The 22,500-nt window shown below is 41.0% G+C and overlaps 2 protein-coding genes, 1 long non-coding RNA gene and 2 pseudogenes across 8 annotated transcripts in view; 1 reads left to right on the top strand and 4 right to left on the bottom strand.

Moving 5' to 3' along the window:
• LOC111339411 (uncharacterized) overlaps positions 1-9,195 on the bottom strand; it is a 14,230-nt gene extending 5,035 nt beyond the window's left edge. For 2 of the 5 annotated variants that reach the window (XR_016001282.1, XM_088760224.1), the window contains exons 1-7: positions 9,066-9,195; positions 4,179-4,673; positions 3,718-3,876; positions 3,099-3,365; positions 1,015-1,506; positions 705-863; positions 1-143 (exon numbers count right to left, since the gene is read on the bottom strand). The exon at positions 1-143 is cut by the window's left edge and continues 22 nt beyond it. Coding sequence is in view for 4 of the 5 variants with exons in the window: in XM_088760224.1 (XP_088616350.1) it covers positions 1-143; positions 705-863; positions 1,015-1,506; positions 3,099-3,365; positions 3,718-3,876; positions 4,179-4,673; positions 9,066-9,180 (1,830 nt within the window). In the remaining variant the exon portion in view is untranslated. Of the gene's footprint in view, positions 144-704; positions 864-1,014; positions 1,507-3,098; positions 3,366-3,717; positions 3,877-4,178; positions 4,674-6,567; positions 6,703-9,065 lie in introns of those variants that run through there. The other 3 variants (XM_088760226.1, XM_088760227.1, XM_088760228.1) reach the window with 3 other exon arrangements.
• Positions 9,196-10,832: 1,637 nt separating this feature from the next.
• LOC148730328 (uncharacterized) lies at positions 10,833-14,060 on the bottom strand (annotated as a pseudogene). Its single transcript, XR_016001960.1, has 5 exons — positions 14,036-14,060; positions 13,145-13,636; positions 12,306-12,469; positions 11,483-12,099; positions 10,833-10,865 (listed from the first exon to the last, which is right to left on the bottom strand). The product of XR_016001960.1 is annotated as an uncharacterized LOC148730328 (transcript).
• Positions 14,061-14,372: 312 nt separating this feature from the next.
• LOC148730327 (uncharacterized) lies at positions 14,373-15,590 on the bottom strand (annotated as a pseudogene).
• A 3,790-nt stretch (positions 15,591-19,380) lies between these two features.
• On the top strand, positions 19,381-20,592 carry LOC148730326 (uncharacterized). The gene is made up of 2 exons (XR_016002085.1): positions 19,381-19,802; positions 20,086-20,592. It is a non-coding gene; the product is annotated as an uncharacterized LOC148730326 (long non-coding RNA).
• Positions 20,593-22,022: 1,430 nt separating this feature from the next.
• Positions 22,023-22,500, bottom strand: part of LOC111344336 (uncharacterized) — a 23,010-nt gene continuing 22,532 nt past the window's right edge. The window contains exon 15 of the mRNA XM_088760495.1: positions 22,023-22,500. This exon is cut by the window's right edge and continues 2,020 nt beyond it. The gene's annotated coding sequence lies outside the window, so the exon portion shown is untranslated.

The raw sequence follows: 22,500 nt of genomic DNA, 5'->3' as shown, positions 1-22,500 counted from the left end.
CACTCCTGTCTTGTTAAATGTTCGTTTCTCTCCTGGACACTTCTTACACTCCCCTTGGCCTTTCTCATCCTGATATGTGTCTGACGGACATCGGAGACAGGAACTGCTAAAACCAGGAGCGTAACGAAATCCAGGAGCACAACCTAAAGAAATAACATTCAGTGAGTACAGGCGACCCGAAAATCTTTATTCATTCCATTAACAGAAATTTTATCTGAGCAGTTTCCAATTGGGTGTCGGAAAACAAAAACCGAGGAACTTACAACTACCAATCAGAGCAAAAGTTAACATCATTATTAGCCAATGAGGACTCAAAGTAGAAAAAGGCAACCTGCTTGAAGCGCGGGAAAACGAGAGTGACCAAGTCGTGATAAGCTTTAGCTTTGCATTTGATTGGTTGAGACGCTGGCGCGAGTTTTCTGGACTGATCACAAAAGGAAGTAAAACAAAACCAAAGCAATGCAGGATACGGGAGGTTAACAAGCAACAGTAATAACTATTGATGATCTGTTGACCATCTTTAAGGAAAAAAGATTAATAAGTAAAATATGTGCAGGAGGAATCTATAAATCTGAAATATTATTTATGTATAAATGATTTTATGCTCTCTAAAAACGAGTCAAATGTGAATCCCCAATTTGGATATCAGATTGGAAACCATTAAAGAGAGAAAGTGCTTTAGCGCAGTTTCGTTGTTGTCACACCTGTGCAGTTGGCGTGGTTTGTCATTCCTGTTTTACTTAATGTTCCTGTATTAACTGGACAAGTTTTACAAGATGTTCGTCCTTGTTCATCCTGATAAGTGTCAGCAGGGCAAGGGAGACAAGAACGGCCGGTGACGGAGTGAAATCCAGGCAAACAACCTGGAAAAGTAATACAATTAGTCTGGAACGTTTGAGAAAAACACAAAAGTTGTTTTTCATCGATGAAATGTCGATTACCCTAAAAAAGAGGCAAACACACACACACACACACACACACACACACACACACACACAAAACCAACAGTCTTACCGCATTTAGTACTTGACACCCTGTTTGAGCCAACGGCACAGCAGGGCGGCGGTATATCCCCACCACAGCATGACCTCTTCTCCATGGAAGATGGCTGATTAATTTGGTATGTGGCGTTGTTTTGAATAATCTTTGGAGCGTTTTGATCGATATGTACCTTGAAGGTGGAATTTGCAGCGTTTATACATGTGGTAACATTCGAAGCCACTTGATCATCAGCCATGTTATTTGATGCTGTATAAGTAACTGGTACTCTGAAGTAAACATGGTTAACTCCTGGGGGAGATGATGTTACATTTCCGACTGTGACATTCACCTCATTGCATTGTTGATGAGTAAGATAAAGATTGTGAAAAATCAGAAAAGAACTGTAAAACTCCTCTGTGATATTTCTGATGGTGTTTGTTGTAAGGCCTCCTGGGATTTGGTAATGGAATATGGCGTCTACCTCAAAGCACCGCTTCACGTCGTAGTTGCCAATCAATTGAGGGTCTGCAAGGTAAACACAAAATACAGTGAACTTGATTCTTATTTAGAGAAATAAAAAAACGGAACGGTTATTGGAAGGGTATATCCAGGGCAGAGAGAGGTTGAGAAACTTTATCCACCCTGGTATATCAGAACTCATGTGCGCCCTTTCTATTCCAACATACTTATTCATTTCCTGATTTTTAGAGCTCACCTGAGCAGCTGGAATTGCTTAAGGTTGCTCGTACCGGTTTTCGTCTTTTTGATGGTTTGTAACTTTGAAAGAATACAACAGAAAGACTCACGCTGACTAAGGCCAGTTGAACACTTTTACGGGGTTGAATTATATAATCATTGGTTATCCAAAAAAAGGTGTCATTTTGTCACTAGTACAGGGGCGGATCCAGGATTTCAAAAGGGGGGGTGGATGGCAGACCATATTTATTGAGGGGTGGTAGAGAAAATGCCCTGACTAAAAAAATAGGAAACAATTTTACTTGTACTTGTTTACGCCGGGTTTTTTAATTTCCAAATACAGTCCAGATGTTGTACAACTGTAATGTTACTAGTGCTACAGTACTAGTGTTTCATTGGACCAATTTTTTTACTGAAAAATGGGGGGGTGGATATCCACCCTATCCACCCCCCCTGTATCCGCCCCTGTAGTAGTTTCCATGGCAACGCTTCCATAGGCTTATTCAGACGCATTTTTTAGCTTGTGGCTTAAATAATTCGAAAACTAACCCGGTGACCCCCTGATTTTTTTCCGTGATTGCTTTTGGCACTTGAAAAGGAAAATGCACAAAGATTTTAAAAAAATTCTGCGGAGCGGAATTTCAGAAAATCTAGAAAAAAGGCAATTTTTAGACATCGCAAGTTCCTTCCGTAAAATTTTCTAGTTTTTTTTCTGATGATTCCTTTCGACATTATTATCATATTGGAACAATAAAAAGAAGTTGTCACCGGACTTGTTTTCATGCAATAGCTTTCGTGAGTTTAGCAATTTCCGCGCGCGCTCTCGCGCATTTAAAAATCTGGATTCTATAAGATTGACATTTGCTCATGATCGGTTATAGCTACCGCTGACAATTGCGTGTGCTCGCGCGCGCGCCTACGATCTGATGTTTACAGACGTTTACTGCTAATTTAGGAAATCATTAAACAGCTGTCAAAGATAGCCTCCCGGGCGCATCTTAAAAATCCTACACACGACTTCTGGCTACATCATATTATTTTCCTTTAAGTTTCAAAGTCTTCTTCCACTTCAGGTAGATTATCCTTCACTTGAGTTCTTCTTTTTTCGCCGTCGCAAGATTTCATATCGGTTGAATATTTCTTTTAAATGTGAAGTGAAGCAACCCTTTACTTCTCCAAAAATCGTCTTCTTTATCTTAGTTTCTATCTCCTGCATTCACAGTAGCCGCTCAACACATCAAATACAAGGTCTTAGGTAAACTTCTCACAAAAGTAGAAAAAAATTCCACGCGCCGCCATCTTTGTTTTGAATTTTCATCTTTTGATCTCGCGCTCCTTTCGCACGCTTCTCTCGCGCGCGTCACGCAAGAGTGACCTGTTCCCCGCGCGAGGAAACTGGTACGAGCCACCTTATTAATTACCTGCAATTCTGTAGACGTCTTGTGCCCAGGCCCCACCAATTCCGTTAACACATCGGGTCGAAGTTCCATACTTTTTGTAGGTCACATGAGCCAACGGTCCTGACCAGCACTCTCCGCTATCCTGTACTCCAAACACTAAGTATCCAGCCCCCTTTGTAGCCTGCGCGCACTTCTGAATTACATTGCTATCAAACGTCCAGATACCAAGCTTTTCTGGCATGGCTCGATTAGAACGGTCTCGAAAACATCCAAGGCGGAAAAAATTGACTGCCAAAAACAAAAGCATGGTGGTTTTCAGGGTATTGGCTCTACAACTGGCGAGCTTCTAGATCTATAGAAATGTAATGTGTAAAGGAATCGATCTGTCTTTGCAGACAGACTGTGTTTTTTTTTTAATTCTACGTGGGTTAATCTTGTATCATCAGATTACTCTTTTTTCATTTTTAAAATCGCTAAGAAGTTGGTTTTCTTATCCATTTTGACGCGAAAAAGTTCATCGAAGCAAAAATTGGAATAAAGGCATTTGGCCTACGAAAGTGAGGCAACAAGAAGTTTATTTTCTATGGTGCCATTACATCACTCACTCATCAACGAAATTTCCCTGATATTGCGGGCTCACCTAAGCAGCTGGAATTGCTGGTCATTCCTGTTTTTCCAAATGTTTGTTTTCCTCCTGGGCATTTTTTACATGAACTTTGACCTTGTTCGTCCTGATAGGTGTCTGAAGGACAACGCTGACATAAACTGCCAGGAACAAAATGGAAGCCTGGCAAACAACCTGAAGAAAGGAGAAAGAATTCGGCCTGGGCACTAGTGATTATTTATTTCCGGGGGGAGGGTGGGTGGTCGGAGGATGTTTGTCGTGTCACATAAAATACACTCGATCCATCCTAAGGCTTTGTAACATTCTTATGATCCTCCCCTCTTTGCTCATTGGCAGTTAATGCTCCCACCCCCATGTGAGTGATATGTTCCAACTCAAAGTCGTCCGCCCCCTCCCCTCCCCACAGGTGATAAATAATTGCTTGTCCCTGATCCTGGTCCAATTGCAAGAAAAATCCATGCGTTTTATTGACTTACCACATTTAGTGCTCGACACATTAACTGAGCCCACGGCACAACAGGGTGGCGGTATATTCTCACCACAGCAGGATCGCTTATCTGATATGGTGGATACATTGTACTTGTTATGGCTGGTGCCATTTTGGGAAATGCTCGGAGTGTTGCTCTCGATGGATCCCTTGTATGTTGTCGTCAGGGTACTTATACAAGCTGTAATCTTTGTTGAAACTTGACTATCTGCCACATTTGTTGATGCTGTGAATATCATTGGAATTCTAAAAAAAATACTTTTCACTCCCGACGGAGAGCTGAGTATATCTTTCCTGGTGACTACCACACCACTGCAACCTGGTTGTGACGAGAGAAGGCCGGGCAATAGTTGAAAAAGAGAAGAAAACTGCACTTTGGTGTTTGTTATGGTGCTATTTGTGAGGCCTCCATCAATTTGATAGTGAAATGTGATGTCGACTTCGTAGCATCTAATGATGTCATAGTTACCAATCAGAGAAGCTTCTGAAATCAAAGAAAAGGACAATTACAAAAAGCACGATTTATTCATACTTGTGGTCTAAACGAGCAAGGGATTGGGTACAAATGCTTTGAAAAAAAGAGCAGTTTTCAATTAAGTGTCAAAAAACCAGAACCAAAGTTATCCCAGCGACCGATTAGATAAAAAAGTTCAAATTATCCTTGGCTAAATTCTTGAAGCGCGGGAAAACACGAATGAACAAGTCGCTATTGTTTTTAGTTTTAAATCTGATTGGTTTAGAGGATGGGGTGAGATTTCTGGACCAATCGTAGGGCAAAGTTTAGCAGAACCAAATCAAAGATCCCGATACGATTAAAAATTACTTTCGATGCTCATTTGACTATTGCTCCATACACAATAACAGCAAGGCTGTTTACAAATTGATTGGAGAAAATGAAAGTCAAAGGTGGGTCTTTAGAAATCGCTCAACGAAGAAATACCGGTTTCTTTAACTAAACAAAGCCCTTATTTACCGATTTTCGAAAGTGTACTGTGTCTTCATACTTAAGGGTAATAACACTCAAATTTAGCAAATGCTCTTTAACGACTGTATGCTCCATACGGTAAATTTCTTTTTTTGAAACTTTGCTATTAAAAAAGTATCCTCGCCTAATTTCTTAACCCTATCACGTTCATTATTGGTTTCTCTTGACCACTACAAGTAATTCGATTAGGAAGAGAGTATATTTTTTTTGACCAGTCAATCCGTCGGTCGCCTAATAAAAGTGTAAAATGGTGCTACCAGATAGTCGCGCCTCATGTGTGTATGAAAGTTTTAGATAGAGATTCAGCTTGTGTAATACGTATTGTTTTCGTTCATAATAAAAAAAAATCATCGTATAAATTAGGCAAGTGAATTAGCTACAAGTTTTTTGATAGGATTTGAGCGGATTTCAAACCGTCATATTTCGATCCTCAAAGACGATGAAGATTAGAACAAAATTAATCGAAATTCTAAGAAACTGAAAACTCCTATGTTGACATAGATACTCTAATTAATAAGATAAAAGATTAACTACCAACTCTAACTATGTTTAGTCTGTAGTTTTCCTCTTTACATATTATCCTAATACCTAGACGTTTGTAAGCACGAATATTAATGTCTACACGTTGTAATTGTATGTGAATATTCATTATATAAAATTTTGTGAAGTTATTTGTCAACTGTCTGGCTTGCCGCGATTAGCTCTTCGCTATTTGCAACCAGCCTAGTAATAACCATCTGATGTGAACAATTAAAATAAATAAAAGTCGAATAGTATGACATATTGGAAGACATCTGCTTGTCAATTTCTTTATCTACTTAACGAGAATTCCAAAAGTTTCTGACGTTTGTCCCAATAATTTAGTGTGAACGGCTTGTTAACTGATGTAACAACCAGAAGCTTTCATGAATTAATGTCCCTGTTAGGAATCAAACGCGTCATAAAAGGGAATGCTAGGGAAGTGTTCGATTGGATCTACAGAAACCAACATATTACAAAGAAGTTTTCGCGAATTTACGAAAAATTTGGTCGAAGGCATCTTCGGCTTATTGTTCTGTTTCTTATACTGTTGCACGACTTAGGAATGATGGGGAACAAGGCTCCATTAGCGCTTGAATACGATTGTTCGCGAGAAATTTCGTACAGGCTTTTTAAAATCAGGTCAGGCTTTCATTCAAACCCGGGCTTGAACTGAGAATTCATTATCCAAACACAGACTATATTGAAATCTTTAGTCTTTCTTTCTTCATTGTATTTATCATTGATGCAATCAAGAAGGTGTTTTCCCAACATGCAAATCTGTCGGTAAAAATGTCTGTGATGTGATTCGTAGCCGAACGAACTTGGATTTTTTATTGACTCTGTAAAGAATAACATTCAAAGTCTCTCTTACCTGCAATCGATTGACGTGGTATAAAGAAGACGAAGATGAATAAAATTGAGAAAAGCATCAAACTTTCTTTTGTGCACATCATCTTTGCAGTGGTTTTCAGTTCAGTGAACAACAATTCCTCATATAAAAGTTTATCAATTAGCCGGTCATGACCTTTAGCTGATTAGGAAGAGGGTTGTCTCAAACCGAGTCAATCAACCCGATACACTAAATGATCTTAAGCTTACGTAAACTTTAACATACCAATCAAACCGGAGCATATAAGACAATTCTTTGACAGAACACTTCTTGAGTACAGAATTAGTGATTGTGAGATCTGCTGCGACCAAATAAGGCAATGAAAATTGAATCCCGCAAACGAGACTCACAAAAACAAGGTTGTCTAACCCATGCTTGAACTACATTAGAGTTATCTTTGTTTTGTTTCTTTGTTTGATTGTGCATACCCCCAGGTGCGTCACGTTGAAAATTCAGCACTTTATATAGTCCGGAGCATGGGAATTTTGTGAAGCAAGCCACTAGGTTAGACCCTGGTCCTAAGCAATGCGGAAAAGTACCGAGGGCTTTTGTGGGGCATATTTTAAAGAGTCCAACTTCTACGCATGGAAACGAGGCAACATTTATCAGCTGGTTATTTGTAATAGTAAGCTTAGTCAAATCACTTCAAGTCACTGGTATATTGTTTTCTGAACATTATTCGTGGGTTTTAGGGGGTTACGAAGATCACGTGACTTAATTGCCATGGAAACTAGGCTATCTTTAGCAGTTGATCATTTCTTTTAATGAGCTGTGTCAATTTTGTTTCCATGGTTCACGCGAACAACAAACTCAGCACACATGTTGCATGATTAATGATAACATTGCTACTTTTGATTAAACTCATTACGTTAGAAGCTCTCTCCACTTCTTATTTTAATATCTTTGCGAAAACTAGTTGACAATTGCTATAACCCTAAAGTCAAAAAGAGAATTTTCTTTTCTAAATCACGGGACCTTAAGGGCTATCCTGAGATATCCCCCAATTTTTGAACCTTTCATCTACTACGATAAGTCTTTGTTTAAAAGTTAATTTAAGATAAGAGAGCGTTTTGTGGTCGCTACAGAAGAAGGGAAATAGTTGTTTTTTGCATGAATTCGTACCAGAGAAAGCTCGGCTCGTCAACTAGTGTAACAACCAGCAGCTCATGAATAAAGGCAATGCTGGGAAAGTGTTCGATTGGATGTACAGAAATCAACAGTTTACTAATAAGTTTCCGCGAATTTACGAAAATTTTGGCTAAAGGCATCTTCGGCGTATTGTTCTGTTTCTTATACTGTTGCAGGACGCAGGAATGATGGGGAACAAGGCACCATCAGCGCTTGAATACGAATGTTAGCGAGAAATTTCGTACAGGCACTCTTAAATTAGGTCAGGCTGTCATTCAAACCCGGGCTTGAACTGAGAACTCATTATCCACACAGACTACTTTAAAAATTAATAATTTACATGTCAAGGAGACACCTTCCTGATTGAACAATTAATAAATTATTATAATAATTATTAATTATTTATTATTAATTCAATCAGGAAGATGTCTCCTCGACATGTAAATTTGTCGGTAAAAATGTCTGTGATACGCTTCGGACGGTGGCCTAGAAGGCTCAACGCAAACAAAAAATATACTGCAGCAAATAAAAAATATACTGCAGCAAATAGAAAATATACTGCAGTAAATAAAATATATACTGCAGCAAATGAAAATATACTGTAGCAAATAAAATAAATCAAAACACACACAAAAAAAGGACCGCATCAAATAAAAAAATGCAACGCAAACAAAAAATACTGCAGCAAATAAAATATGCAACGCAAACAAACAAAAAAAGAAAACGCAAACAAAAAAGTTGGAACGCAACGCCAAGGAAGACTGGGTAATAGTTCGGAGTTTCCCGCCAAAACAGCATGAACTGGAACTCGTTTTTGGTTATGGACGAAAGCGATCTGCGTAGGATTATAGAAGATTACTTTCATCATGGGTATGAAAATAGAGTTACTATTGATTTTTTAAAGGAGCAGCATGGTACTGTCATAAGTTCGCTGCAGAAGATGGTTTCGGAAAGGCGAACAAGCAAAGGATGAAACGAGTGTTGGCGGGAAACTAAGAACTATTACTCAGTCTTCCTTGGCGTTGCGTTCCAATTTTTTTTGTTTGCGTTTTTTTGTTTATTTGTTTGCGTTGTATATTTTATTTGCTACAGTATTTTTTGTTTGCGGTGCATTTTTTTATTTGCTGCGGTACTTTTTTTCTTTGCGTTTTGATTTTTTTATAAGCTGCAGCATATTTTTTTATTTACTGCAGCATATTTTTTATTTGCTGCAGTATATTTTTTGTTTGCATTGAGCCTTCTGGGCCACCGTAGTTTCGCAATCGAGCAAACTCGGCCCGTCTCGGCGGATGACAACGCGCAATTGATTCTTAATTGATTCTGCAAAGGATAACATTCAAGGTCTCTCTTACCTGCTGTCAGTTGACTTGGCATAACGAAGACGAAGACGTATAAAATTGAAAAAAACATCAAACTTCCTTTCGTGCACATCATCTTTGCAGTGTTCAGCGAACAACAATTCCTCATATAACGGCATATCAATTAGGCGGAAATGACCTTTAGTTAATAAGGAAGGGGTGTGTCTCAAACCGACCCAAACCATGGACCCGAAACACAAAGTAAACCTTAAGCTTACGTAAACTTTAAGATACCAATATCAAACCGGAGTATGCAAGACAAATCTTGGACAAAACACTGCTCGAGTGCAGAATTAGCGATTTTGTGACCTGCTGGGACTTAAAAATATAAGCTTGTGTAACGCTAAGCTTGAAGTACACTTGAGCTACCTCTGTTTCCCCCCCCCCTCCTTGTTTTATTGTTCATACCCCTGCGCGCGTGACGTTAAGAACTCAGTACTATATATATAGTATGCCTTAGGGAGTAGCAAAAGGGGGAGGGGGGGAGAAAGGGGGGTCTTGATCGCGTTTTACACACGCATTTTTAGAAAAATTAACCCGTCACGTATTCTTTTAATATCAAACACCTCTCGATAATTTAAAATTGAAAACTTCAAATCTTCTTCCTTATCTTCAAGGTTTCAGGGAAATCTTATACAAGATGATGTTTCTTAAGAAGATAAAAGAAAAATCCACATTTCGCATATTATTTAGGTGGAAAATCACGCCTCACGCGAGTTCATAAATTCACGAATCACGCTCGCCTTTCTGTAAAATTCCCGCGTCGCATTTAAATTTTGGCCTCAACCAAACGTTAGTTATAAACCCTTTGCCAACCTCTTCTAATGATTCATGATATTTTAAAAGCTGCGAAAACCGCTGTAAGTCAGAAGTATTTCTACCCGTCACAGAGAAGATCAAAATCCTGACGCTGAGTTGATGAAAAACTTAAGTGTCAATGGTAACGAGGAACACCGATATTAATGTATTTCATAAGCTGGAGTCAAAGGACCCTAACTTGACCACCTGCCTCTCTGAAAGCGAACGTCGCCATACATTTACGTTCAACTCACAGTTAGTACTCCGTGTACAGCCGCCCCCTTACCTCGGAAAAAAAAAAAGAGAAAAAAAAAACTGGCAAGGGGCCTCAGAGTGTCTGGCTTGTAATTTCTCCTCTCCTCGCGGTATCACCCTAAAATCAAATGTAAAAGCCATGAGAATAAAGTAAATGATCCCCATTTTAAGAAGCTCCAGATTGTCAATCAAATTCTCCTTGTCGGCACTATAGGAAATGTAGAGAGAACGGTGTGGAGAATATGCATATCAGTCTTAGGGTGTAAAGGGATGGTGGGTGGCTTTGCACAGCTAGCTAAGTTACTTGCCGTCTGACATGAGAGAAACAAAACTGCACAGTTCAAGCATACAATAATTAGGTTTGTAAATGATTTTTATTTGAATTTATATGTGGAAGATATGACAGAACAGAAATGTGTCAAATACATGTATACAATCGATAGGATAAGGTGTAACTGCTTAGAAACTGATTGTGTCAGCCCAAGTATCAATTTATACTGAATTATTTCCCACCCAAACAACGAACAGAACCACAATGATAAAGTAAAGTTTAATTCTTTGTCTCAAACTGCAATCACTTAATAAGGAAAAAAAGGCCCAACGGAGACTCAGTAAGTTTTTGTTTTACATATATTGAAGAATGAGTATAAGTAAATCAGCCTGCCGATTTGCTGTCGCACCTCCGTACGCCATATACCAACAGCAACATCACTGGAAATAATGGGCGAAGCTGCTTGGAACCTACCAAGATGAAAGTTGAAAAGTGTGAGTAACACACTGAACATTGTTTACAAAGAGTTTGAAACTGCTGAATTGTGGTTAAGGGAAGCCAGCGCCTAACAACAGACGACAAACTGGAAGAGTGTACTCGTAAACGACTAGCCCGTGGATAGCTTGGAGCATATTAGTAATGTTTATTTCGGATTTCTGACTGCAAGTCAAAATCCGAAATACGGTTCTGCAATACTGCAACACAGTTAACTGGTTTTCTATCAGTCTGACCGAAGACGGTTTCAAAAGGGTAAACAGTGAAAGCTCATTTTATCGAAAACGCCCAATTTCTGTTAATGATGTGGACAGGAGAAAACGGATGCCCTTCAAAACGGTGACGTGAAAAGCGGTGTTTTAGGATGTTTCGTGTGGACTATAGGGGAGGAGAAGGAATGTCGCACTGTATCAATCAACACTGAATACATTTCCCCTCAAGGTTAGTTCGAAAGTCGACTCCAGCCTCCTTCGCAGTCGTTGCTTGTTAGTCACGCAGCGTGTTCCCTAAGAAAGAAAACGAGTTGCGTGACAAGACCGAAAAAAGCTGCGAAGCTGCTGGGATGAAGTCGATTGTTCAACACGTGACTTACCACAGCGTGGGTGTTCGCGCATGGTAGTTGCAAGATTTTGAGGATCAGCTCTTTTCAATCATGGGCAGCCTCCGTGCATTGCTTACTTAAGCACCTTTTCTCTCCATCGACAGATTCTGAATTCTTGATGCAATATTTCACGGCTTCATCATAAATTGCATTGACGTTCCTGCACGGGTCACCAGAAATGAGTCTGATAACGACTGTGTTTTCGTTGATTCCCCTTATGCCACCGTCTGTCACGCGGATTTGTAAATCGAATTCTTCACCTTCCTTGAAAACAAAGTTTTGCGTTACCCTTATTCGTCCAGTGAATCGGTGAATGCAAAAATAATTTTCTGGTCTGACGGTGCCTGCCTCGAAACAGAAATCGACGGAGATTTGAGGACAGGGACCAGGCTCTATACACTGAGAGCCAACTTCAACCTTTCGCTGCTTTCGCCTTGACATCTCGCCATATTGTCGTTGTTGTGTGACCCTTTCTATGTAAAACACAAATGGTCGAACAAGGGTAGACAGAACTGCGCTCACAGTAACATTCGCGACTACCTTTTCGTTATTGATGTTTTCAGGCAGGAACTTGACTACTTGGTCATGAATTTGCAGAGGATTTGCATCTAAAAGAAAAAGAAATGATTATACAAAGGGAGTTCTCAAATGTTTTAAGGAAAGGAGAGCGTTTCAAACTCAAAATTATCAATGAATTTAAGATGAAGCAGTTATCGAAAAACCACTAGAGATATTGATGAAATATTACTCAATACTTGAGACAGCCATAGTCATCTTCTTTAATTTCTCGTTTTAATTTACTGTTGGCGCTGACCTAAACAGTGGGACTCGCTCGACACTCCTGTCTTGTTAAATTTTCGTTTCTCTCCTGACACTTCTTGCACTCCCTTTGGCCTTTCTCATCCTGATATGTGTCTGACGGACATCGTAGACAGGAACTGCTAAAACCAGGAGCGTAACGAAATCCAGGAGCACAACCTAAAGTAATAATATCCAGTGAGTACAGGCGGCGTGAAAAAGTTCTATCAGGCGATAAATGGACATTCTTTTACAGCAGTCTTAAATTGAGTCTCGGAAAACCAAAACGAGGTAATCACAACTGCCGATCAGAACAAAGGTTAGCGTCATCATCAGCCAATGAGAACTCAAGATAGCAACGACAACCTGCTTGAAGCGCGTGAAAACGAGATTGACCAAGTCGTTATTAGCTTAAATTTCGCATCTGATTGGCTGAGAAGGAGACGCGAGTTCTCTAAACCAATCACAGGTCGAAGGAAGTAAAACAAATCCAAAATTAATCCAGGATCACTTTCCGTACTCAATTGAAAATTTAAAGGCAAGCGAGCAACAGAAAAAAAAGTCAATTATGTACAGGAAAAATCTTCAAATATGAAACATTACTTATATATGTGATTTAATGTTTGCCTAATAGAAGTCAAATGTGAATCCCCACAATTGATCCGAAACGTTTGAGAAGAAACGCAAAGGTTCTATTTAGTGTCAAAGGATTTTCGAAGAGAGGGGTGTGGGGTGGGGATGCAGTTAGGAATTTCCTGCACCTACATAAGCTGAAAATGCTGCTGCACAACGTTGTGTATCTTTTTGTTGATGGAATGTTTATTTCCTTCAAAATAAAAAAGCAAAAATCTTTACCACATTTCGTGCTTGAAACCATGATTGAGCCAACGGCACAGCAAGGCGGCAGTATATCCCCACCACAGCATGACCTCTTCTCCAGGAAAGATGGCTGGTTAATTTGGTATGTAGTCTTATTTTTAGTTATGTTTGGAGCGCGTTGGTCGACATATCCTCTTAAAGTGGTATTTGCAGCGTTTATACAAGTAGTAACATTCAAAGCCACTTCATCATCAGCTGTGTTGCTTGATGCCGTAAAAGTAACTGGTATTCTGAAGTAAACATGGCTAACTCCTGGCGGAGTTGATGTTATATTTCCAACCGTAATAACCACCTTGTTACATTGTTCAAGAGTGAGATAAGGTTTGGTCACAATCAGAAAGAAACTGTGAAACTCTTTTGAGATATCTCTGATGGCTTTGACTGCAAGGCCCCCTGGGATTCAGTAGTGGGATATGACGTCAAGTACATAGCATCGTTTCACATCGTAATTGCCAATCGATGATGGGTCTGCAAGGAAACACGAAATACAGTGAAAATGTACCAGTCCCTCAAGGGAGGGGGGGGGGGAAAGTGAATTTTATCGTGATCCAAACAAATCTTGATTCCTCTCCCACTCAGGTGATAAATATTGAGCGGTCCGGCCGATTGTGGAAATATGAATAAAAAAAAGAGCAAAGATTGTTCCATGCTTGTGATGTCTACCACAGCATTTTCAGTTACAAAGCGCTGGGAAAGCATTAAAAATGTCTGATGAAAAGGAAATAGAAAGTGAAGACGATATTCATGATAACCAAGAAAATAAGAAAAAACGGAAAGGTACCGGAAGGTATTTCCGAACTCACGTGCGCCATCTTTTTTCCTTAAAATCCAATCTTACTGACACATTTCCTGATATTGCGGGCTCACCTGAGCAGCTGAAATTGCTAGTCATTCCTGTTTTTCCAAATGTTTGTTTTCCTCCTGGACACTTCTTGCATGAACTCTGACCTTGTTCGTCCTGATAGGTGTCTGAAGGACAACGTTCACATGAAGTGCCACGTACAAAATGGAAGCCTGGTAAACAAAACTCGGCTAAGGGACTGGTGATTACTGAACGGAGGGGTGGGGACGGTTGGTCGGAGAATTTGGTCGCGATAGGAATGACCTGATCTCCCTTAAGGCTTTGTAATATTTTTACGATCCTCCCCTTATGAACAATTGACTAGCATTCAATTTTCTTTAGTTCTTTAGTCCCCCCCCCTTTTATGCTCTGTTGGCGGCGACGACGGATAAAACGCAGGCTGTCATTGGTAGAAAGATCGTGTTGTATTAGTAAACAAAACACAGAGCAGAGCTAAAGCTGTCATGCCATCCGCTAATTTGTATAATGCTCCATCATTTCCAGGAAGTTTTGAAGGTTTTTACGCTTACTTGCAGGCGCGGATCCATACAGGTTTCCACCGTTTTACGGAAATCGGTGAGAATTTTCATAATGAAAAAATAAACAGATAATTATACGTTTTCAATAAATTAAACTGCAAGTTGCTTCAAATATATCTTCTGACTGACTCAAAAAGCCAGGAAGGGGCACTTTATTTAGTTAAAATTGAAAACGTTTCGCGGGGGAGCATGCCTCCGGACCCCCCTTGGAGCTTGTGCCTTTTTCGCTCGTTTTGCAGTAAATCGGTGAAAATTTTTCCTAGATCCGCGCCTGACTTGGATTCTCATTTCAGTACGTACAGCAATAAAGCTCACACACAGCAAACGCTCGAATACCTAATGTGGTTTCGTGTTCAAAAACAAAACAGAAGAAATCAGGAATGATGAAAAATATAACTAAACTGGCCTAACTGTTGATTATACAATTCGCGGTGTCAAAGCAACTGCGATTCTAACTAATCACGGCAATCTTTGGTGATTGCAGTGAAGTGAAATTACACCGTCGTAAACAGCGAAAAATCCGAACGTCTTCTTGACTCACCACATTACGTACTCGACACTTTAACTGAGCCCACGGCGCAACAGAGTGGCGGTATATTCCCACCACAGCAAGATCGCTTTTTTGATACAGTGGACACATTGTACGTCGTGTGAGTGCCATTTTGGGTTATTTTCACAGGGTCGCTGTCTAAGAGTCGTTTGTATCTTGTCGTCAGGGTACTTATACAAGCTGTAATCTTTGTTGAAATTTCACAATCTGCTACATTTGTTGATGGATTGAATATCGCTGGTATTTAAAAAAAATACTTTTCACTCCCGGCAGGGAGTTAAGTATATCTTTCATTTTGATCAAGACACCCATGCAGTCTGGGTGAAATGAGAGAAGGAGGGGTATTCGTTGAAAAAGATAAGAAAACCGCATTTTGGTCTTCGCTATGGTGCGTTTTGTGAGCCCTCCGTTAATTTGATAGTGAAATGTGATGTGGATTTCGAAGCATCTCATGATGTCGTAGTTAGCAACCAAAGAAGCTTCTGAAATCAAAGAAAAGTATTATTAGAAACTGAATTGTTCATACTTGTAGGCTAAACGATTAAGAGACTGGGTACAATCGCTCTCAAATAGAGCAGTTTTCAATTGGGTGTTAAAGACCAAAGTACTTCCAGCAACCAATCGGAAAAAAACTATTGCATTATCATGAAGCGCGGAGAAAAAACACGAAAAACTAAGTTGGAATTGTTGCCAGTTTTACATCTGATTGGTTGAGAGGATGGCGTGAGGTTTCTGGACCAATCACAGAGCAAAGTTTAGTAAAACCAAAGCAAAGATCCCGAATTACTTTCAGCACTCAATTGACAATTGTTCCGTGTGAAATAGCATCAAGGCCTTTTACAGATAAACCGGAGGAAGTGAAAATAAAGGGCGGGTCTCTAGAAATTACTCAAATAAAAAATTTTTAGTCCAGACAGGAGAGAACCCTGTCCCTCTAACTAAACAAAGCTCTCCTCTATCGGTTTTGGAAAAAATACTTTGTCCCCGCGCTTAAAGTACCCCTGAGATCAAAATTTTCGTACATCATTTTTTTCCATTTTTGTGTTCAGTGCGTCTCCTTCACCTACTCTGTCAAATTTTGATCATGTTCCGGAAGTTGATCGCAGGACTCAGAGGAAGTGACATCAAAGGCTCAACGCGAAAATCTCACATGGCAAAATGTCAAGCAAACATAACAGAATGCTTTACTCTATTGTTACAAAAACTAAACAAAAATGACTGGGCATCGATGCGTAATTCAAAGCTGAAGTAATCGTGCAGACCATGCTGCAGGTATTTCTCTGCATCGGAGCCTTGCAAATAGATCAGAGCGGGAAAAACAGATGCGATTTGTGCGACCTCGCCGAGTAAACTTCAATCCTACAGAAATATTTGTGATCTACTCCGAACACTTCTCGGAGGACTGTTTCGAGAGATCTGTGTACTTTGAAGGATCTAGGCGAAGAATTCTGTCGGGTTCAGTGCCTACCGTTCAAGAAGAGAAGGGACAAGAAAAACCGTCCGTAGTGCGATCTCGACGCCGGAAAGCGAAGTCTACGAACCTCCACGGATTTTGTCACCTTTACATATGAGCTGATCAATATCCACCTTTAACAACTCTCCCGCAAAATACCTTACAAAAAGGAAAGTACTCGGTGAACATTGTAAATAAGAATGATAAAATAGCCGAATTGAGGATTGACCTCAAAGAGCTCACTTTTTTACAAAAGAGATGAAGAATATAATTGTGTGCTCTGATTCTAAGAAAAGCTGGCTTTAATATCAGCGAAAGCAGAACAAACAGCTTAAGACACAGAGCGTAAAAACACTTTAAAATGTAGGCTTGCAGCCAAAAAACCGAGAAAATGAAGATTTCTTTAAAAACCTGTCAAACCACAGGCGGCCCAAGCTCTCTTTGAGAACCACACAAGGAACACAATTTGCATATTTATAAGGATTTGTATGGGATTTTCCACAAGATATCCACAGAGATAGTTAAAAGTGAAAATATGAAATAAAAATGGCTTACCTTGTTCCATACGTGTGTTGTTTGCTCCTGGTGTCGTTATTTTACCGATTTCACTTGATTTAAGCATTTTTTTTTAATCCTAGCGGGTACTAAACCTCAACTTGTCAACAACATCCTCTGGGATAACATACTGGCCTCGTCCCACACAATTAGTACACCCCCGAATATGTTCAGATTTGACTCCGTTATTTATAATTTTCCAGACGCTTTGACAGAAAAAAAAGGAGTAGATGTGAGCCGAAAGTGAGTTATTTTGAATCGTTTTTTACGCTAATATTTTGTATTGATTAGTACCCCCGCGAGTCTTGGTTTGCCAACATGACGAGGTTACCAAGCCGATTTCAACGGTCGTTGTGTCGTGGTACAAATGTACGCGGACGTCTACCCTCGTTTTAGCGGGATGTTACTAAAACTGGTAACGGGAACGGGGAACGGGGAACGGGGAACGGGGAACGGGGAACGGGGAACGGGGAACGGGGAACGGGGAACGGGGAACGGGGAACGGGGAACGGGGAACGGGGAACGGGGAACGGGGAACGGGGAACGGGGAACGGGGAACGGGGAACGGGGAACGGGGAACGGGGAACGGGGAACGGGGAACGGGGAACGGGGAACGGGGAACGGGGAACGGGGAACGGGGAACGGGGAACGGGGAACGGGGAACGGGGAACGGGGAACGGGGAACGGGGAACGGGGAACGGGGAACGGGGAACGGGGAACGGGGAACGGGGAACGGGGAACGGGGAACGGGGAACGGGGAACGGGGAACGGGGAACGGGGAACGGGGAACGGGGAACGGGGAACGGGGAACGGGGAACGGGGAACGGGGAACGGGGAACGGGGAACGGGGAACGGGGAACGGGGAACGGGGAACGGAGAACGGAGAACGGAGAGCGGAGAACGGAGAACGGAGAACGGAGAACGGAGAACGGAGAACGGAGAACGGAGAACGGAGAACGGGGAACGGGGAACGGGGAACGGGGAACGAGGAACGAGGAACGGGAACGGGGAACGGGGAACGGGGAACGGCGAACGGAGAACGGAGAACGGGGAACGGAGAATACGGAACGGGGAAAGGGGAACGGGGAACGGGGAACGGGGAACGGCGAACGGGGAACGGGTGTACAGCGGTAACCCACCTGAGAATTTAAAATGGCGGAGTAAACGATGTTTACAAACACTGATTTTATCGCTAGGTCGCCGCTTGCAGCGAAAGTAGACGACTCGCTTTTATTTAACTATTGCCCAGGAGAAGCCACTAAGCCTAGTATTCCGAGGCGAGAATTCGAAGTCAACGTTTCTGCTATGGCTGCCACCATTTGTTCTGACGTCTCTCTTTGTTTTTCCTTCCTGAAATCTACATCTTTTGGGAGAGTTTGGGTATGTTGGTTGTTTGCATTGCCCAACAGCATTTTTTGCAGATAAGTAGCAAGGAGGTAATATCTTAGATTAACAGAAAGGAGCTAGGAAACGTAATAACCAGCCTAGTCATTAAAATTACTACATGCAGATATCTGCTTACCCTACCGCAAAATAACATCAGGAACGGAACATATCTTTGTATCGACTCAGAGTCGGAACTATGTGCAAAGGAGAAGACCAGAAAAACATCAGTTATGTCTTCAACAATGTAGGTGTATGAATTCACATTCATGCTAATGCTTACAATAATATTTACACTGCATTGATCATATTCAAGAGAAAGTGATTTCCATAATGGGCGTGAAAGTCATTCAGCTGTTTGCTTTACAACATTATTGATATTGCTAGGTTGTAACGATGAAGATCATTATCATCATCAATCCTTTTCATGCCTCGGGCACATAAGGCCTTTAACGGTGAAGATATTGGAGGTAAACTTCATTACTCATTGAGGTAAACTTCATTCACTCTATGAATATAAGAATAAATGCCGCGAGCTTGTAGTTCTGAGTTGATTGTTCAAATGTTGTGCATGAATTGTAAGATACTCACCTCTCCGAGAATTTGATTTCTGTGCAACCTGCAATGTGTGCCAGTCAAAAACTCAATTTATGAGGCACTCAACATTTCAAAGTAAAATCCTTCAATATAACCTACACTTACCGTCCATGCTTTTTGCTCCGACGATCGCGTTCGAAGAGCACGTGCTCAAAACTAGTTGCCAGACCCTAATATTTCTCTTTACTCCGCCATTTTGATTTCTCAGGCGGGTTACCGCTATACACCCGTTCCCCGTTCGCCGTTCCCCATTCCCCGCTCTCCATTCCCCGTTCTCCATTCCCCGTTCTCCATTTCCCATTCCCCGTTCCCCATTCCCCGTTCCCCGTTCCCCGTTCCTCATTCTCCGTTCCCCGTTCCCCGTTCCCAGTTATCCGTTTCCCGTTCCCCGTTACTAGTTTTAGTAACATCCGTTTTAGCGTATCACTCAGGACACGAAGAGCCGCCTGGCGCCGATCGCTGGGCTGAGATTGTGTGGCTTGAGAATTGAAATGAAAGATCAACCTTTGCCCTTGAATTCTGCGGTGGATTTGTGGCCGTGGGTACATTTTAGCTTGGGATTTTTTACTTCGTTCGGCAGGCTCTCCGGACAGAAGCGTTTGGCCTTGTCTTCTCTTTATGTGGTAGGAAACCGGGATTAAAAAAAAACCGCTTAAATCAAGTGAAATCGGTAAAATAACGACACCAGGAGCAAACAACACACGTAATGGAACAAGGTAAGCCATTTTTATTTAATATTTTCACTTTTAACTATCTCTGTGGATGTCTTGTAGAAAATCCCATACAAATCCTTATAAATATGCAAACTGTGTTCCTTGTGTGGTTCTCAAAGAGAGCTTGGGCCCCCTGTGATGAGATCATTGACCAAATGCATCGGGGAAAACACATTGATTGCTTAGAAATGGCTTTCACAAACTCCCAATATCCGCCTTCGGATACACAATTAGCCATTGCCAAAAACTATTTTTACTAATCACCCGATCATTTCTTACAAAAAAGGAAAATCCCTTACGACAAGCAAAAATACAGTTCGAAGGCGATAAAGCGATGCGACCACAAAAGCCACATAGGGAGTCCGTGCCGTTCTGTGTTTATCTTTATTCGCATGGCAAAAATTCATCTTTTGTCGGCGCAAGACAAGACTATCCACAGAAGCTTCAGATGATTTCTGGGACAATTCATCGTCTGAAAAAGTCGACATTTCCCGACTGACAACGAAACAGTTCTCAAAACAGCAATATGAGTGATTCTCTATACAGCGAACAAAGAGGGTTGTGACAAAGCAAAGCACAAGTTTGTTGAGCCTTTGACGTCATGATGACGTTTTTGCGAGCTCGGCTGGAACATGTTTTCAGCAATGGCGGACGATTTTTGGACGACTTTGAAGCGGTAAAAATTGGTCATCGAAGGTTTGTTTTGAGTTTTTAATGGCAAAAAGGCTCTTAACTTGACCCAATTCAACATTGTGTAAACAATTTAGGCCAAAATAAAATGGTCAATTTTCGTCTCAGGGGCACTTAAATGACAAGAACTCTCGAATTTAGCAAATCCTCTATAATGATTGAATGCTCCATAAGGTGAAATTTTGCTTTTGAAAAAATATCTTCGCCTAAATTTATAGATGTCTATCACGGTCATTACTTCTTCTTTTTCTGCAAGACACAGTTACCTTCTTCGTTTTAACTCTATTTCAATTGATCACAACAAGTAATTCTATCAAGAAGAGAGCTAGTATGTTTTATGATCGGTGAATCCGTCAGTCGATGAATAGAGATGGTAACAACGAAACTCTTTCACGACAAAACAGTATCATAAGACATTCGCCTCGCTCAGTTTGGATGCTCTCGTGCAATGAATTTTGACGAAGAAGTCAGTTCTTAGTTGACTTTGTGCAAAGAATAACATCCAGGCTCTGATCTCTTACCTGCAGTCGATTGACTTGATGGGACGAAGAAAAAGACGAATAAAGTTACCAATAACATCAAAGTTCCTTTCGCACACTTCATCTTTGCATGTTTTTCAGTTCGGTGAATGGCAGGTCTTTGAGTAGACCTATTTAAGTAACCAATTGAAGCGGAAATGACCCCTAGGTGCTTTCGTTAAAAAGGAACGAGGATGTCTCAAACGGACTCAAGCAATGAAATTAGCACATTTTAGACAAGTCTTTGTTTTTTAATTTTTATTTTAAGAGTATCAAACAACCTTCGAAAGACGGGCATTTCGCCAATACAGTTCCCTCGGAGAATGAGTGATTTTGTGCCACGAAAATTGCACATCCCCCTTCACACAAACAAACGTACCGGTTATTTTCATACGCTCGTCCAAGAATTTGTACTAAATTTGGGCTACCAGTGTTGCGTCTTGTTTCATCTTGTTTTCGTTTCGTTTCATCGTCCGAAACCTCGGGGTGCGTGACAGGGTACTCGGCACCATGGTTAGCAAAGCTGGGGGGGGGGGGGTGGGTTAAGGGGGTCCTGATCTACCACTTTTACGCACAATTTTAGAAATATCCTCACGCCTCGTTCACTTTAAACAGCGATTCACGCGTCCCAAATTTTAATAAGGAAAACTTGTGTGCAAGATTCAGGAAAATCTTGGTTGTGACGAAATTAAAGAAGAGGGTTACGGGTTATGTACATTTCGGGAGGTAAATCACGCTTCACGCCGGTTCATAAATTTACGAATAGCGCCCGCCTTTCCAGAAAAATTCACGCTGCAGAAGCCTTAATCACAAGCCTATCCTGTACATAAAGGGGGTAAGTATCTAAAGACACTGTGTTGCTGCGTCGGTGGGGAAGTATTGCAAGATAATTTGATGTGATCAGCTAGGTTTATGATGTAAATTGGCCACCGTAGTTTCGACGCTGACTTTTCGAGCGTTTCACTCAATTGCTCTGACGAAGGGCTAACTATGGCCTTAATCAAGTGAGCGATAATCAGGTTTATAAACGATTTTTTATTCGGATTTACATGTGGAACGTATGATAGTACAGAAATGTGTTCAATATACAATCGATAGGATAAGGTGTAACCGCTCAGAACCTGATTGGTTTCCGCCCAACGGTCACATTTCACGGGTAACATATGAAAAAAAAAAAAAAGGAACAGAACCATGATAGCAGCAAAGTATTAGAGTTCGTCTCACAATGCCTTCACTTATGATGTAGATCACGACCGCTGACCTTTCCTAGGCGATGACTGCATCACCTCATGCTGCATTACACCTCGCTGAAATAACCAGCCAATCAGAAAAGGGGCGTGCTTTTTATGATGACACGTGACCAATATACGTCATCGCCAGAACAAGTTGTAGTTTGAACGTCGCAATCCAAGCTAGAAGTGACTACTTCATGAGACAAACTTTATTACTTCCTACAAATTCATTCACCATTTTGAAAACCAGAACTTTCCTTT

This window comes from Stylophora pistillata, chromosome 5 (genome assembly GCF_964205215.1).
Source record: "Stylophora pistillata chromosome 5, jaStyPist1.2, whole genome shotgun sequence".
Taxonomy (NCBI): Eukaryota; Metazoa; Cnidaria; class Anthozoa; order Scleractinia; family Pocilloporidae; genus Stylophora; species Stylophora pistillata.
Note: the sequence above shows the minus strand (reverse complement) of the source record. Positions and strands in the feature narration are given on the sequence as shown.